Consider the following 17,316-nt stretch of genomic DNA (forward strand, 5'->3'; position numbering starts at 1 on the left):
AATATTTTCTAGGACACAAAGTAAAAAAGGTGTTTAGAGCTTGAACACTTTCCTAAACACTTAATTTAGGAATGGATTTAAATGCCTACCGGACTTCACAGGCATATACCATGGAAAAACGTTTAGCATTTAACACATTCCAGACGCAATTCAGTTTAAAATTTATTAACATGTCGTTTGTTAAATATGTTTTAAAAATGAGTGCAAAAGCTATCTGAACTTTAGGCGATGTTTTAAAGTGCATGAAAAAAGAGCACCCATGCCCACGGCTGCTAAACCATCTTTCTCGGGAGCTATTTCCCCTGCGCATTAGTTGCAGAGTGTCAGAGAAAAAACGTTGCTGTGTGCCTTTAAGTCGACGGACAGAAATGGCAGGCCACTGCGCTGACTTAAGCTATTTGGTTACAAACATGCACCGTCTGGTTCGTGAAAAGGCTTCGTACTCAGTGTATGATGTTTGTGTAGTTACTACATTGTAATGTGCAATGGTTTGTTGTGCGCAACAGCGTCTGTTTATCAGCATGCTGTCCTAGCAGTGTTGCACTTATAAAGGCCAAGTTCGAACAACGCCATTTGTCGACCACTGGTCAATTTTCCAAGGTAACCTGTGCGCAAACCAGGCAAAATCGACTAGCGGTTCACGAACGGTTGAGCTCGAACTTGCCCGTTAACTGCTACACGTTGGTCATCACCTTGTGGCAGCCCTCTCAACGCTTTCTTCTCATTCTCATTTGCTCAGGTCTGGTTTCAGAACCGCCGTGCCAAGTGGAAGAAGCGTAAGAAGACTACAAATGTGTTCCGGTCTCCAGGCTCTCTGCTGCCCTCACACGGCCTACCCCAGTTCCCCTCAGCGATGGGCGCCGAGCCTTTCTGCAACTTCCACAGCAACGTGGACTCCCGGGGCTGGCCCACCTCTATGCAGATGTCCCAAATGGGCGGGGCGTCGCCCTCCCTTGCCCTGCCACCCACCTTACCCCGCCAGGGGCTAGGCCAGGGCTTGAGCCAGATGGGTGGGATGGGCGGGTCCGGGCCCATCGGCCAATCGGCGGCCTCCAACCTGCAGAACCTGACGGGAGGGCTGACGGCCATGTCCGGCAACAACCACATGCAGTCCATGTATCAGCCCAGCTTCGGCGGGGTGGGCTCGGCCGTGTCGTCGGCCTCGGCGGTGGCGGCCGGCGGCGGCGGGGTCATGCCCAGCTCGCCCACCGGCAACACCAACGCGTCCATGGCCGGGGATTTCTCCTGCTCGGCGGCCACCAGCGACGGCGGCGACATGTGGCGGGGGACTAGCATTGCGTCCTTGAGGCGGCGAGCGCTAGAACACACTGCCACCATCAACGGAATTTTCAGATGACTATTGACTTTCTGATAGGTCGTCGTTCGGTCCCGTTTTATTCCAAAACACCACGGTCAACATTCCTCTCTCGTAAGCGCTATTAAACGACATATTTTCAATTTAAAGACGCGATAGTATACTTCACACATGTAGAAGCCAATTTTCCCCCTTGTGACCTTATTTGATATACTGTAAAAAAAATACCTCAAGAAGGCCAAACAGGTAAAACGATGTCGAAAAATACCTTGAGTTTTGAAAACAAAACGGATTCAGAGAAATAATGATGTATTAAATTCCCGGGAAAACTCTCCAACACGATGAGAGACTTTGAGACGCTGGTGGCAGTAGACAAACTGGTCCCTTTTCACAGTATTGCGCTTGCTCGGAATTATACACGCATGATCAAAGCAACGTGCGCATGCTCAAACTGTTACAAAGGTTATCAAGCGTCCATATCAATATTTAACATTAATAAAAACGAAATTATTCTGTAGTTTTTGCCATGTATTATTTGGAAATTCCAGTCATGCGTCTTATCGTTGCATAGCTGTTGGCGTCTCATTTGGAGACAATTAATGGTGGAGTACCTATTGTTTCTTTCTTTGTTATTTTTTGTGTCACAAGAACTACGTACTCACTACGCAAACTCGAGCAGACCCGACACCTATCTTAAACACTACGGGTCTAAATGTGTGACTGTCGGGGTGGACGTGGTAAAATGCGGAACGAAGAGCCCATAACGTCAGACATCTGATGCATAAAAAAAGGTTCTGATCTGATGAAAGACATTGTAGGCACTTGTCATGTCAGAAATTACCGAAATGACATTTGCCAGTTTCCTTTAAAAGTGAAAAGTTCATTTAACAATTCAAACATCGTGCTCGGAGCTGACAACACAATTTTTCATTTTTCTAGGAAGGCAACTTTTCAAACCTGCCTTTCTTTCCAATCCCAGAAACCGAGTAAAAATACACAAATTTGAATATTGTCGGCGGTCTGAATTATCAAATTATATGAAACTTATTTTAACGTGAAAAAAAAACTTGAACAGGAGCCGTACCTTCAAGGGCTGGGAATGTACATAGTATTTTCGTGGTAATACAGTTTACTCTATTTATCGATGTGCAATACTAAGTCTTGTATTCACTTTACTTTGCCGATGGTAGTGTAGGAGTTTTATATAACGCTGGCCGCTGGTGGTTTTGAGAGACCGATGAAAATTTTCAAGGACAAATTTAGCAGATTAATAAAGGCAAAAGAGTGAAAAATTCATTCTCCAAAAGAGGGAGCTCCTTATAAAAAAGACTCCAAAGGAGTGAGAACCATTCTAGAAAGATTTATGATCACTCCAAAAGAGGAACCATAGTTATTCTTTTTACGAGTTTTCCCTCATGTGGCCTCTTGAAAGAGAGGAAATTTCACTCTTTTTGGAGTGGTTTTTAGTCTAGACTTCTTAGAATAATTTCCTATATTTTGCAACGGGCTCACTCTTTTGGAGAGTGGGTTGTTTATAACCCTCTGTTGTGCACCACGGGACAGAAATAAATATCGAGAGATGTGAGCGATCATTTTCGCTCCACATTCGTCAACATGGAACCATAATGATAAAAGGACCATACTATAATAACTCCCTTTCCTGCTGGTCGTGTTCCAGACTGCCCCCGCTGATGGTAGCTTTTGTAAACCAGGATCATGCACTAGATAAGTTTGGTGACTGTAGTCTTCACTAACTGGTGTAGTTCTTGTAAAAAAAGTTCTTTTAATTTCACTGTGTATAGGATGCTGGTGCAAGCCAGGTATATATCTCAATTTTTTCCTTGCTTTGATAGAAAAAAGGTGAGTGGCTTTCAAAAGATTTGGACTTTATTTCTTAACACTGCAAAATTCCGTAGGCCTTGATTTCAAACGTCTTGGATACCTAAGTAGGACCGTTCAAACTGATTCGGTGACCGTTAATGTAGTGCCACATCCGTGGGTGTGGTCAGAAAGGGGTAAGTCCTCTTTCGGGGGGGGGGGGGGCAAAGCAGTCATAAGCAGGTCATCGGCACACCGTTACAGATAGAAGGGATCGATGAAGAGGTATCCTTTTCATGCAAATTGGCTATTGTTATCCCTTCTCAAATGGGGAAAAGCTCTTCACACCCGCTCGAAGCTTTCGACAAACGCCCATAAAATACGGAACCAGTGGCTCAACCACAGTAACGGGATATCAGAGCGACTCCCTTCGTCACGCCCCCCCTCCCAGAACTCCCGCCTCACTTTCAACTGCAGATCTGTTCATTTAGCCTTTATCAGATTAATATCAGTTTCATAAACGCCCTCTCGGGCGTTGTTTTAGAGCGCGTAACCTTCTACCAAGTTAGCGCAAACGATCACCCGATCACAATCGCATCTGACCGGCGCTCGATATCGTCGATGCTTCGCTCGTTCCTTCCACCGTCAAGGCTGTACGAGCCTTCGCTGATGTTTTTCCTCTTCCCCAATCGACCCACATTAATATTTTTTCGAGCAAGCTTCATTAGGTCTTCATTCTCCGCTAATTCCGCCGACCTAATTCATCCCTTGGCCAATGGGGAAAATTGTTATCATATATAGCTGTGGTCATAAAAGTGTCATATTTTGATGTAAATAATAATATAATGATTTTCCCAGTGATTATAAAATGTATGAATAAAGATTTCGTGATGGTACTAATTAAACCTGAGAATAACTCAGTTTGTCATTATTTTTAGTTATGCACCCCCCCCCCAAAAAAGTAACCTGATGATCCAAATCTGTCAATATAGCGATGCGCTTCAGGGTGAATTCTTTCCCAAAATGATCCAATGTTTAATACCAATATTGAGACAATTCCATGCCCGTCTTTTGGAATATGAATCAACCGATTTTTTTATCAACCAATTTGTTTCTAACTCCAGATGAAATCCAAACTTTGAAACCAGCTTCTTTCAAATTTCGTGAACGGAACGGATCGGAAAGACATCAGATGCTAGCCATCAGGCGAATTAAAAGAAGGGTACAGAATGCTCAATTAAGTCTATGGTGCTCTAGAATGTGAAGCTAGCTTTATCCATAAACAAAGGGTTTCAGGAAACGAAAGCGTTTGTGCAAATGTAGTTTGTATTACAAAGGAAGTGAAGATATTATTGAACGCTGACTGGGAGGTAAATATATAGTTGGATGATTCTTATGAGATATTTGCAATCATCAAGGTTGTCTCAAGCCGCTGTGGGGGGAAGACGCATTGTTTGCGGGTTTCCTCGGCAGACGGAGCATGCCAGCACAGATCGAAGACCGGACAACAGCCGGTGAGGATGCGTCCGCAGTCATCCCGGGAGAGCGAGCCACGACCCAATGCTCCTTGACCCACTTCGCCCCACCGTCACCGGCGCGCGTGGCGCACGCGCTGCGGCCGTGGCGGACCGCGCTCCATCGCTCCGCCAGCTTCGAGGCGGGGAAACATCACGGCACGCCTGACGTGACGCCTCCCCAACTTCCCCTCAAAAGTCTTCCCGCAGGTTTCGACACGGTGATTATTGTCTTGTTTTCTGGTCGATATGGCGCCTCAGACATAATAATTCACCGTTGACGGTGATTTTCTGTTTGGAATTGGGTGGATATTTTTTTGTTTTAGACAAACCAAATTGCAGCAAAACAGTCATGTAGCTCAATACTGTTCTTCAGGGACTCAACCTTGAGTGGCGACCACTTCATGAAATGTTGACACACCATAGCCTTTATTTTCCTCTTAGTTATTGATGATTACATAAATATCTGTGCTGCACTTCCTCAATTTCCGCAATGTGCTTTCCTCGGACGATCCTAATGTATGTGTTAACCACCTGCATTCTCGACGGGTCCCTCCATTGACCAATAACATGTGTTCATACTTTGCTTTGAATCCGATGTACTCTGCCATGCCATCTTTCACGCTCTGTTTCTTCTGATCACTCGAGTCAGGTTCACTGAAAGTATGGTGGGATGTTTTCCCGTAACCATTTATTCCAGCACAAAAACACACGGTGGACTGTGAACCTTCGGGCTGTTCATATATTGGGTGGAAGCGAAAGTGAAGCCATTATTTGCCTTCACAAAACCTTTACAGCAAAATTTCACTCGACTCGAAATGTGGCACGGCTATTTCATCTGACGCCACCATTTCACGTTCGCTTTTCCGACGCGTGTGAACCGGCCTTTACACGTGCAAATGAGATTGGCAGAGTAAAGGGTGCAAACAGAAACCATGGGCATCCGAGGGGTCGCACTTTGGGGGGAAAAATACCAAAAAGGCGATCTGGGGGAGTATTTAATTTTCTTCCCCAAAATGTGAAAAAAGCCTTAAAATGTAGCCTCACCCCTCAGAAAGGCCATAACAGACTGCATACAGATGATTTACATATTCCCCCTTCCCCCCAAATACGGTCCCCTAAAAAGGATAAAATCTGCAAAATGTTGACTTTTGCCATTAAAACGGAGAGACATCATACTATCGCTCTTCGGCGCTGGAACAATTTTCAAGTATCGGTATAAAGATTGGGAGTTACTTTAGGGTTACATCTAAATGTGGGGAAGTAATCAAATAACAACCATATTTTGTTCACAATAACACAACTATTTACAAAACAACAACAAAACACCGTCAAAAGGCGCGATTACTTTCTGCTAGTTTTTGGTGACAAGCATGGTTTTGATGTGGTCCACATTTTCTTACACAATAAAGATTTAAAATTGTCTGTTTTCATACAGAGGCGGCAAAAAAGCAGAAAAAAAAATTAACAAAACAACGAAATGAAGACTGAAAGACAAGAATGGTACATCCCATGAAAAATCACATGTGGGAATCGTGGCTTGAGTACCCTTGACGACCAGGGCAATATTGATCGTTGCCTGCGACTCGGCAGGCGTAGATGTGTGGACAATATTGTCAGTTGCTAATAAGTATATAATTGCTCTGCGGACTAGATCGCTGTCAGTTTTGGGGGATAGGGACGGAGCAGGACAAAGATAGAGGTTGAAAAAAAACACACACGCATGAGCTGTCGTATTACTGGTCTGAGTGAGTTGGGCGCAAACTTGAATGGAAAAGGGACGACAGTTTTCAAGGGGAGAAATGATTATGTGACCTTATTGGAGAGGTCCATTTTTTCATTCCAAATTGCACAAGAGATATCCAAATTTGGTTCTGGTTCTGTGCCAGAATAGCACACGATGTTCCCGAACTTCACACGGGGAGATAAAACATGACCTTTCCTGCCACTAGCTTGTGCGTATAACAATTTCAGTCATTTTCGCCATTTTGCACAAAAGCTGCAGACTAGTCGTATCGCCGTAGAACGTGCATTGTGTATTTACCTTTGGCTACGTTCGTAACTAATCCCTCGGCCCCTCGCTTCTGAAGTCGCTAACCGGCGGGAAAAAAGATGTAAATCATTTTGGAGATAAATTCCAAAAGAGATGAGTCAAATAACTTTATCTGCCATTATCGTCTGTTTTTCTTTCGATCACTTCTACTTCATCGCATGCTTCTGCTTTTGTATGTTCTTTCTCACAATCAGAAACGAATTTTAGCTTGGATGTACATGTACATGGGACATGTACTGGGATCAGTCGATCTTCGGCAGCTACAGTACCAGATCAGAGCACGAGGTTGTTATAGTCGAGGATTATCTAATCTAAGGAAAAACACAGCAAAGATAGAAGTTTAAAATCTTGCCATAAATTTCATCAATTAATTGATGGATTCAATCAGATCGCCAGAAAGGCTGGTCAACAAGTGTCATCCATTTGTCTTAGGGTGTTTAAATTTGCTGTTATTCATTTTCCCTTTTTCATTGTACATTTATCGTACAATCAAAGAAACGCACAAAACAGTATATTTTAGAAAACGCTTGCAACGGTTGTTAATAAAACTACGAAGGGAAGCGCTCACTAAACCTACGGTGACTTCAAAAAGCAACCCTTGAACCCTACTCTTGTGAGCGAACTGGTGACTTCCAAAAGACTTCTCAAGCAGACAGCCCAAAATCCTGTAATTTTGCTCCAATTAAGGCTGGCGATTAATTCCCGTTGAGGTCTCTTCAAAACGACACAGGTCCGTGGCTTCGTCAGACACGGTCCTTCGCCATGTCACGATAAACGTGTTTCTAAATAGGCGAGGCCGAGTGCGGTTTTTTTCGGCAAAGAGTTTTAAAAAATTGTCCGCCGTCGACTGGAGCACATATCAAATTATCCCGGCTTTGCAATGGGCCGATGGAGTGCTCGGCACACATCCGTTATGCCTATGGACCTGACAGTGGCTGGTTGGAAATTACTGGACGAGGTTTGTATTGATACACGAAATCTCTGTCTTTTGTTTTCTGAGCTGTTAGCCTTGAAGGCGTCAATCAAGTAATCACAGGGATACTTTTCAACAGCGCACTGTGCAAACAAAACATGAGAAGAAAATTGTGGGCAGGATATAGATCTAATAATTCCGCATGTATAACATGAATCCAAGCGTAATGCAGTTACATCAGTAAAAATTATTCTATAGCCATTTATGATTGTGAAAGATTAGAACTGTCCAGTCTTTTTTTCTCCAAAAGTGGATTTTTTCGCGGTTGTGAAAGGCAGAAGCGCTGAATAAGTTTCCTAATTATTGCAGAATCCGGGAAATCAATGGAACTTTAATGTGTGCTACGACTCACTCCTGGCAGGGAATTGCAAAATATGATCAAAGGCTAGGCTGAACTTGCAAGACAGAAGAATCCATTCAAGTGACAAAAGCTTGCCAGAGCAGCCTCTCTTTCAAACATTTCTTAGAGGTCGTGAACATGCGTTGTGCCAATTTTACAGAGCTGCTCTGACGACGAAATATGTAGCTTAGCCAAATGTGTGTGCTTAGCGAAATCTGGCAGGGCATCTGCTGCTGCTGCTGCTGCTGTTGTCGTTGTTGTTGTTGTTGTTGTTGTTGTTGTCGTCGTCGTCCCTGTTTTTGGCAGAACTCTTGAGGTCGCTATCACGAAGGACCGCTGCCGAGGAGAAAGTAGCGACATGCGTGTCGTGCACCAGCAGTGCGCATGGACAGATGCATACATAATATACATCGATTTTGTTTCCAAAATCAGGAGCTGGCGCTGCTTTGTTAAGAAAAGAAAAAGGTTGGAATTCTTTCGTTCAAATGGCCAAAGACGCTAAGTGTAAGAGCCATTCCCATGAAAGCATTTCGGCCTTTCAGTGAGTCATTTCTCCGACTACAAACCATAGCCCCCTCCTACTATTATCCACTGTACAAGAGAACAAAATGCTTTTATTAATGCTTTGAGCCATGAGATGAATTCGATGCATAGTCCAGCGTTGGCTAGCTACGTACATGTACATCTGCACGTGCATAAGAGCACCGTGTATTCTTCAGTTGTATTCGTGCACAACTGTTTTTTGTTTCATTCACTTGCAAGGTTCATGTGATCGAGTCACACACAGAAACATGCTGTCGACAGTGGACCACCATAGGGTGCACACTCTGTCTTCATTACTTCACCAAATGGATTTATAAGTTAGCAACGGAAATATGTTGGATTCAAGTTGTCAACGCGATCGATATGACTGTCCAGAGTTCGGGACTGTTTACACCACGAGCTAGCAAGCACCAGCAAGCATGTGTGGTAAGCGGTTGATTGGTGACCACGGTTCACTGTCTCCTCAGATGAAGACCACGTTCACAAACTTGGAATTACATGCTTACTCATCAATATCCCTCTGTCGCCGTAGGAAATTATTTCGCTTGGACAATACTTGCATTTGGAATATCATCTGGAAACTACCGATAGGTAAGTTTCTGAACAATTAATCTGTTCTCTAAAGCTGTACATGAATTGTCACATTTGTTGTTATTTTATAAATTGTTTACTTTAATAACCGAGGAAGGGTTAAACTGGGGTTAATCTGAAAGTGAAATGGCTTAGTGCAAATATTTAAAGAGAAAAACACAAAGGCAAAATAGTTGAAAAATATACGTAAAAAGGAACTGTTCAATTCTGAAACACTGAGCGTAGGCACTCCTATAACTGGCATGCCGCCCTGTTTGAAATTCTCTCGCTTTTTGTTCTATTTTTGTTCTTTTTTTTCTCTCTTGCTCGGCGTCGTTCGACCAGTTAGAGGAGCCTCCGTAATGAAAATTCGCCGACAGTTTAACTCTTGATCCTGTCGAGGGCTTCAGGTTTGAAAAAGATCGAGGGAGGGGGTTGAAAAAATTCCAGTTTGCATACCAGGGGGCGCTGTTTAAAGGCGTCAGTGGAGCACAGCGGGGCAACAGGTGGCGCTGTTTACAGCGGCCCCTTTTTGCCCACAGTACATATAAATATTTGTTTTGAAGATAACGCTGAAAGCAGAGAATGGGAGAGTCGTGTTTCATGTCCTTCCCTATTAAACCGCCAGGAACGCCCCTGCAGATGCATTGCTGCCCCTGCAAAAGTATCCTTTCACTTGGAAGTAACACCACGCACAAATTGCGTACAATACTGACTTGGAGCTTGGAAGCCAGAAACCCCAGCCATGCATGCTGGTACGTGTTCTAGTACTTTGCCAGCTGTATGTTTGCTGATCGAACAGCAACCCAATATCAGTAATACTGAGAACCTATTAATTATCCTTGTCTTTGACACGAGCATTGCTGTACACCTGAAATAAAGTGCGCCCTCACGGTATGCTGAAATTATTGCACATTTGAGCCAAATTTTTTCTCGCGGAAATGGGTCAATTGGGAATATAGAGGGCGTTTGACGAGACTTGTTATGAAGGAGAAAGTCCGAGCACAAACTGTGGTCGACCATATCTCGACTAACTCTGCACCCGAGTGCAGGGTTATTTAGACGACTCACTAGTTGATTACTTGTCTCAGAGAATCGTGTACAGCTGCACCATGGTTGGCCAATATTTCCTGCTATAGGACTTAATGGGCCCATGAATATAAATATAGTACGAGAGAAGCCTACTCGCTTTGGGGTCAGTGCAGAGTATTTTGAGCGATGAATTCTCAAATAAAAGTACACCGACGAAAATGGAGATGTCACCATAAGGTTTGCAAGGGCAGTTGCGACTTCAACAAGAGGAACCTAATGCATGAACGACATAGGGGGCGTTGTCACCAAGAAACGACTGAAACCTACCTCACGCAGAGTAGTATGGGCGGTGTGTAAGGTTTTCATAGGACCACAAGACGCGCGACTGAACCAGCGTTCAAGCGCTTCACGTATGTGTACTCCCATGCCCTTGCGCACCACTTAGTTGAGAGCTATAGCGCATGCGTACTCGATCACTTTACTGTGGATTTCGAGGCAGGCGACGTCGAACATCGCTCTGACATTACTTTTCGCGGATGAAGATCACAAGTATTTTTAACAAAACACAAACAAACAAAGTTCACGAAGATAACCTGATTACTAAAAATGGATTAGACAACATTAAACCACTGCATTGTACGAACCCAGTTGCACAAAAATTGAAACAAATTTTGAAAAAGTGATTTTTACAAAAAATAAACGCAATCAGATTGGAAAGAAAATACATCCATGGTCTTTTCCGTTTTAATACAACTTCTCCAGTTTATCCAAACAAACGAAATAAAGTGTCATGCGTATTAAGGTCTAATAAAAACATCGGTAGTATTTTCAAGTTATTGCGAATTTAATATCTTGCACGAGAATCATTTTGTCCGTAGTAGCTTCGTGCGTTGATGGAGTACATGTACATTGTACATGTACATGCACATGCACAGTACATGTACATGAACTTGCACATGTGCACAATTAAAACAATGGGCGACCGGTCGACAGAGAGCCAAAATTGAAATTGAAACTAACAAAGGACAAGTTGCAATAGCTTAAACACAGCAGGGTAACCTTTTCAGACACTCTTTCAGTAATCAGGATATGCAACATGTGTGGACCAATTGGAGAACAATTCAGATTTTCAAGTTTAAAAATACCCTTTTTTACGTTGAGACACACAGACATCGTTTACCCCATTTTCTCTCAAATGTCACTTTTGATTAACAAGAAACACATCACAAAATAAAAACCTGCAGCCTAATTTTATTTCTTTGAAATCAGCAAACGTTTACACAGTGCAGAAGATCTCCGCACATAGATTTTGGTGTAGTCATTTGCTGGCTGGCGTCGCCATTTTAACAAGCAACAGACTTGCTCAGTGGTCAACAGACAAGCTCGGTGGTTGAGTGGTTAAGACGTCTGCACTAGTAAGCAGGAGGTCGTGGGTTTGAGTCCCACCCGAGTAAGCTTTTGACTTTTTTTGCAACCTCTCGGACAAGCACTGAGCATACAGTGTTTATCAATATGTACGTTGGGTAAGGGCAAAAGCCGTTATATAAATTAACAGAACGTGACATCGACTTTGCCGAATTTTAGCGCATGCGCACAAACTAAGTGGAAGGGTTGAACATACGTAAGCATATGTTCGGCCTCTCTCTTTTGTCACCGTTGAGGGCGATATTCGTGCACAAAGCCCTAAACACGTGGTAGATGCACTGCCATATTCAAACTTGGCATTTCGGTGGCGATTGGGCTCAACACAATTATCTTTTTGAAGTCGTACGTTTCCTATTTTCTTCCCTTGTTTTGTCTTCCAGACAATAAACTTTTTTATTTATTACCAAAAGGCCACCGTTTTCCGAACAGGGTACTACGCCAAAAACCTGAAAGTTGGTATGAACCCTGCTCCCAAGGTGAGTCTGCAAGGTTGAAGTCATGATGACGTCATCCTGTGTCAAATGACAGTTACAATTTGATACATGTATTTTTATCCATATAAATTTCGTTGATCGCTAGAAACTTCATATCGCCATTTTGGGCAAATAAGAAGGTTGGAGTATGTATTTTTTCTCGTGACTGTAAAATCATCCGCTCTATGGTAGCCTGCCGCGTAAAAAAATCGTCACTAGCTCGTTCTCACAAACGCTGTCAACAGGCTGTTTCGGCAGGTGTTTCATGTGTTTACCCAATTACGGGCAATACTTAACTCATAATTTCGGCCGCCTTCCAAAAAAATCGAGGTGGAGATTATCCCCTCAACACAGCGAGGTGTCGGTGTGTCAGAGTGAAACAATGTGCCTCATTTTGACGGTGTTTGTTCCCCTATGGCAGCCTGACAATGGCGGACTTTTCGAAGTGTTTTACGCCGACAACCCTGAGCATTAAGCCCCGTAATTATTCCTGAATTCATTGACTCTCGACGGGGCACTAACCTGCGCAGTGTGGCTTTGCAACTGCTTACCAAAATCCTTAACAAAAACTACAAGGTTTTATATTACTCCTGACGCTGTTGCACAAACACAAGTTTTATCATAATTCCCATTATCAAAAGGTCACTGAACAGAACATCTCCCAAAGGGACTCTGTTATGATAGACTTATTCCGAGCATTAATGTAGAAACTCAGCATCTTTGTAATCGTGGGAATTTACCATCGGATATTAATGCCTCGTCGATCGGTGTTATTTGTCGCGTCTATCCCAAGTCCTAATTTGTTTTTATCTTGTGGATTTAAAATATTAGCAATAACTGGTCTATGGGATGATTTTTAGACAGGCATTTCTACAGCTTTCTGCTTCTTCCACGCAGTTTTGCGCGCGGGAGCATCTTTGCAGAGGAGCTCAGCTCCAACCATAAGTGGCCTCGTTGCGAGATTTCTGAAACTAACTGAATCACCCTTTCTCCATCGTGCACAGATTTTACATTCTGCGTGCGTCCTGAAATTAGGAGTGAGGGATTCCTGAATCATTTTGACCTATGCTGTTGAATGTGGAAGTGGTGTCTTTTGTAGCGCGATATAGTAAGGATAAGAAGAACGGAGAAATAATTGTTTTGAGGCAATGCACGCCAGTAATAGAAAACCAGGCAAGCAGGTGTAGTTTTTCTGATGATCTCCGAATTCGTAGAAAATCCTTTAATCAGCACTGTGTATAGGGTGCCATTTCGCTTCTGTCCCACAAGGCACTTCTTGTCAAAAGTGCATAAGAAAAACTACAAGAAGACATACATTCAAATCATAAAAATCATATTTTATGTCTCTTTTAAAGGAGGATCGTGGGAATTTCATGATGTCACTGCCGACGGTTCGTCCATGCCACCAGTTGCAACATCAAATCTGCTACAGTGTTTCAAATACATATATACCCCCCCATTGTGAGTTGCGTGTCTTTTTACATTATTCTAGTGTGATCAGAGAGTATCCCTTCATGACTGGCTAGCGTAAGGATTCACGCATGAATGATGATTTGATTTCACTGAAGGGGCATGGCTCGCTCGTAAGCCGTGCCATCGGCGAGTCGATGTCAGCCGTCGGTAGGGGGGGACACTAACCTGTCCTGACAGCCACGCCACTGCGCTGATTGTGCCCGGCACAAGCCGCCGTGGCTCTCTATATCTATCGACCCAGCGGGGCCGGACCGAGAGAGGAAGGGCCTGGGCTGAACTCGTCTATGCACTAACTTTAATGTTATTTCGCCAAGGCCGCTCGAGACCGATCCAGCCAGGGCTTAGCGCGAGTACCAACAAAGGCCCACGGGTGAAAAGAATAGCCAGCCCACGGTAAAACCGTTAGAACACACTGTCCAACACGTCATTGGGAATAATTCATAGACAACTGTCAAATTAGCGATATTGTGAACAGATTAGCGGAGTCCAATGGAGTCAGTGAGACGGAAACCAGCCTTTATTCCATGATCCGTAGAACCCCATTAATTAGGCCCTTCGCCCGAGTAACGATTTTGAGCTGAATGGTTTTTAAGCTGTGGCCCTGGTCATAGGAGATAAACAGACTGGGCATGGCGAGCCGACACAAAAACATACCGGGCTATACAGATTGGATAGCTGTCCTGTTTAAAATTTCGACTGGTTTCCGGACTCGTGATGCATATCATTCCGACGCTTGAGCAGGCTACCAGCCACTTGACCAAGGTCGGTTCTCATCTGACAACGATGCCAGGCACTTGATCTGCGATATTAATATCTATAATTCCAATCTGCCAGAGACAAGAGTGATGTCACCTTCAATGTAAAAAGAAAAACCTGGCCAAAATTGTTTCAGGCACTCATCAAACTAAAGCTTATTGGCGTCGTCCTTCGTGTTTTTGTTCAACTTCGGTGGGTGATTTGATGACTGTGGGTCAAAACTTTCCATGTAAGATGATCACCTTCGAAAATAGTCCTGCAACTCGGCGCCATTTTTTTTAAGTGATGCCTCCTCTCTTTTTCTTAATGAAGCAATTAAAGCGCCAACTTTCGTCAACATATCACTGCAATGCGAGCTGTCGGTATTGTCTACAGCTTCCAACCTTCCTTTCTTATAGTAACCATTTAGTTTGTGGGACACACACAGTACTTGAGCTATACGGAGAAAATCCGTGGGAAATGACGTTTCTCAATTAAGCACGGAGACCACAGTGCTGAATGGACGACGAAAACAAAAGTTAAACTAAATCGTCACTAGATTTAAATCGTCCCACTGGGCCTGATCTATCCACGCACACCAACCCTCCTTGTGTTCTGTTCCAGGTCATCCAGATGGACACCAATCGCCGTAACACGATTCATTACGCCGTAATTAAACCTAATAACCGCTCCTCCGTTATTTTAAAGTCATTTGCAAGCTCGTTAGGTCGGACTTAAATGCTGTCCCAAACCAATTTCGTCCGGAAGACTTGACAGGCAGTGGAGTTTAGTTTGACGAAATTACTCACCGTGGAACACACAATCATTTTCATTCGACGGATTTTCACGGTAGATACTATGCAGTCACAGCTGCACTTTGTGGATACGACAAACACATGTTAAAATCATTAACGATAGACGCTCCGAGCGCCACTGAATTTCAAGAGACTTGGAAATCGAATTTTCATGCCTCTATATTCGAAGGACACCCAATCAGCCTTCAGACTGGCAAAACATAGGCACTAACGATAACATTCGCAATACCGACGACAAACGTACTCGATTTCGATAGACCAATTGCAACTGGTACTCGGTAAAAAATCCTTTTGGGGAACCACTGAAAAAAACGCGACATGAAATGAATCTTGAGTTTCAGTTTTGCTTCCAATAGACGCAAAAACCATACCTCTGGTGTCAAGTAAGACTTCACAGATTTGTAAAATTTATCCAGAAAACAAATCATACCTACGAAACAGGTCCTGTGGATTTTGATAAAATGTAACAAACCAAATACAAAATCGAAGTATTGGTCTGAACAGACATTAGGAGCCGATTATATATAATTAAATGTAAAATGGTTATTATACAGAAGGTTCGGCGCACTGAAAGTTGGGTTCATAAGTCGAACCAAGTGGAGTAAAAAGGCATATCCTTCCATGGTCTCCCGGAAAAAATTTATATCTGCATGGCCTTGTCAAATATTTGTAATGTTTGAGAGCCTTTCACCACTGCAACTGATTCTCAGCAGGAACGTTCCCGTATGTGATTCACGTCATCTTAATTCAATTTACCATTCGTTTGATTTTCTGTCTGTAACGTCAACTCCGCCAATGACCTATACGCCGTTTCTGATCTGGCTTTTCCTAAGAGTACCTGCTATCCTTTTGGCAACAGTTGTTGTTTATATTCGTCAGTTATCTCAGTTGTCGGATCTGCCTTGCTGTCCATGGGCAACCTGTAATTTTTCAATCATTTGTTTTGTTTTGAAATTTTTGAGGCAAATGGTGGCTGAGAAAATGTGTCCATCAATTTTTAAGAACAGCATCAGGTAAAACTTGTCAGCACTTATCCTAAAAAAAGCCTTCAGGGCTCTTTTCTTCAGGCATGCAACAGTCGTCAAACATCCGGAATGGACGTTCTTCCTGTGTAATGGTTCATTACGTACATTGGATTTCAAAAATTGACTTTATTATTGGAAGAGAGAAATTAAGGTTACAGTCACCGCGGCTTCTGCCGGGAAACCATTTCACTTACAGACAGGCACAGCGGTCGAGGAGCCAAACGAGAAAATTAACACCTCATTTTCTCGTTTCCCCGCTGTCTTTTGAGGACGCGATCTCGGGACGAGATTGAATCAAGATTCGACAGGTCCAATCACGGCTGCTGGTTCCATATACTTAGTCAGTTTAATCATATAATTTACCTCGGTTTAGATGACAAGACGGGTCGTGCTGTGCGGTGCAAGAACAGAGCTCGACTGTCGTCAACTTTTTTTCTGTAAAACACGACTCAACCAATAAAGGTCTCAAAACTATGCCCAAAATTATGCATGGAATCGTTTAGTCCGTGCCGTAAGTTGGCAAGTATTCTGCTCTCGATATTGGTCTATGTGGGTCTGTGTATTTCACACGGATCCGGATCACGATCAGTGATCCGTCGTTGAAGTTCACTGACACCTGAACCCGCCTAATGGATGGATCGAACCAGCATCAGGATTGCTGATCAAGATCAAAATCGATGTGAAACAAAAACGTCCACTGAGTAATGCGTAGACAAGAGAATCAGCCAGGTCGGTTACCTAGCAGCGCAGGCCCAAAATGAAGCGCATCCGAGGTCATTCGGGAGCAGCAATACGCGCGCCCGCGAGGTCTGCCCTATCAGCGCTGTTCTGCGCCGGCTCGCACGCGTGATTCGTTCTCGAACGACCTCCGCTCAGTATCGAACTGGCGCGTCAGCTGTACGTGTAACGTTGGAGTACTTATCTGCTGTGTCCTCACAGGATTACACCCCCCCTCCCCGGTACGCGTTCACCACACCTCTCTTCAACGATCACGCACCAAGTTCAGCACGTGCGCACTTGAGCGTGATTTCATTGCAGTAATGGTGTCTATTCGGATTAAGCACCCGGAGCGCAGATGAGCATTGGAGTGAAGTATTATGTCAAACTTATATATAAATCTAGTAATATTTTTGTTGAGAGTTCTCCAAATTCAAGGCCTGCTTATGTATAGTTTTGGTTTTAGGGACTTGGGCCCCGAGAGTTGAACATGCT

At 43.6% G+C, this 17,316-nt stretch overlaps 1 protein-coding gene across 2 annotated transcripts in view; it reads left to right on the forward strand.

Moving 5' to 3' along the window:
• Positions 1-4,038, forward strand: part of LOC110984170 (homeobox protein orthopedia-like) — a 35,901-nt gene extending 31,863 nt beyond the window's left edge. For both annotated transcript variants that reach the window (XM_022244054.2, XM_022244053.2), the window contains exon 5: positions 740-4,038. In XM_022244054.2, the coding sequence (XP_022099746.2) occupies positions 740-1,357 (618 nt within the window). In that variant the 3' untranslated portion in view covers positions 1,358-4,038. The remainder of the gene's footprint in view (positions 1-739) is intronic.
• The last annotated feature ends 13,278 nt before the right edge of the window (positions 4,039-17,316 follow it).

Source organism: Acanthaster planci, linkage group LG05 (assembly GCF_054643075.1).
Source record: "Acanthaster planci isolate LZ-2023a linkage group LG05, COTS_SCS, whole genome shotgun sequence".
NCBI classification, from domain to species: Eukaryota; Metazoa; Echinodermata; class Asteroidea; order Valvatida; family Acanthasteridae; genus Acanthaster; species Acanthaster planci.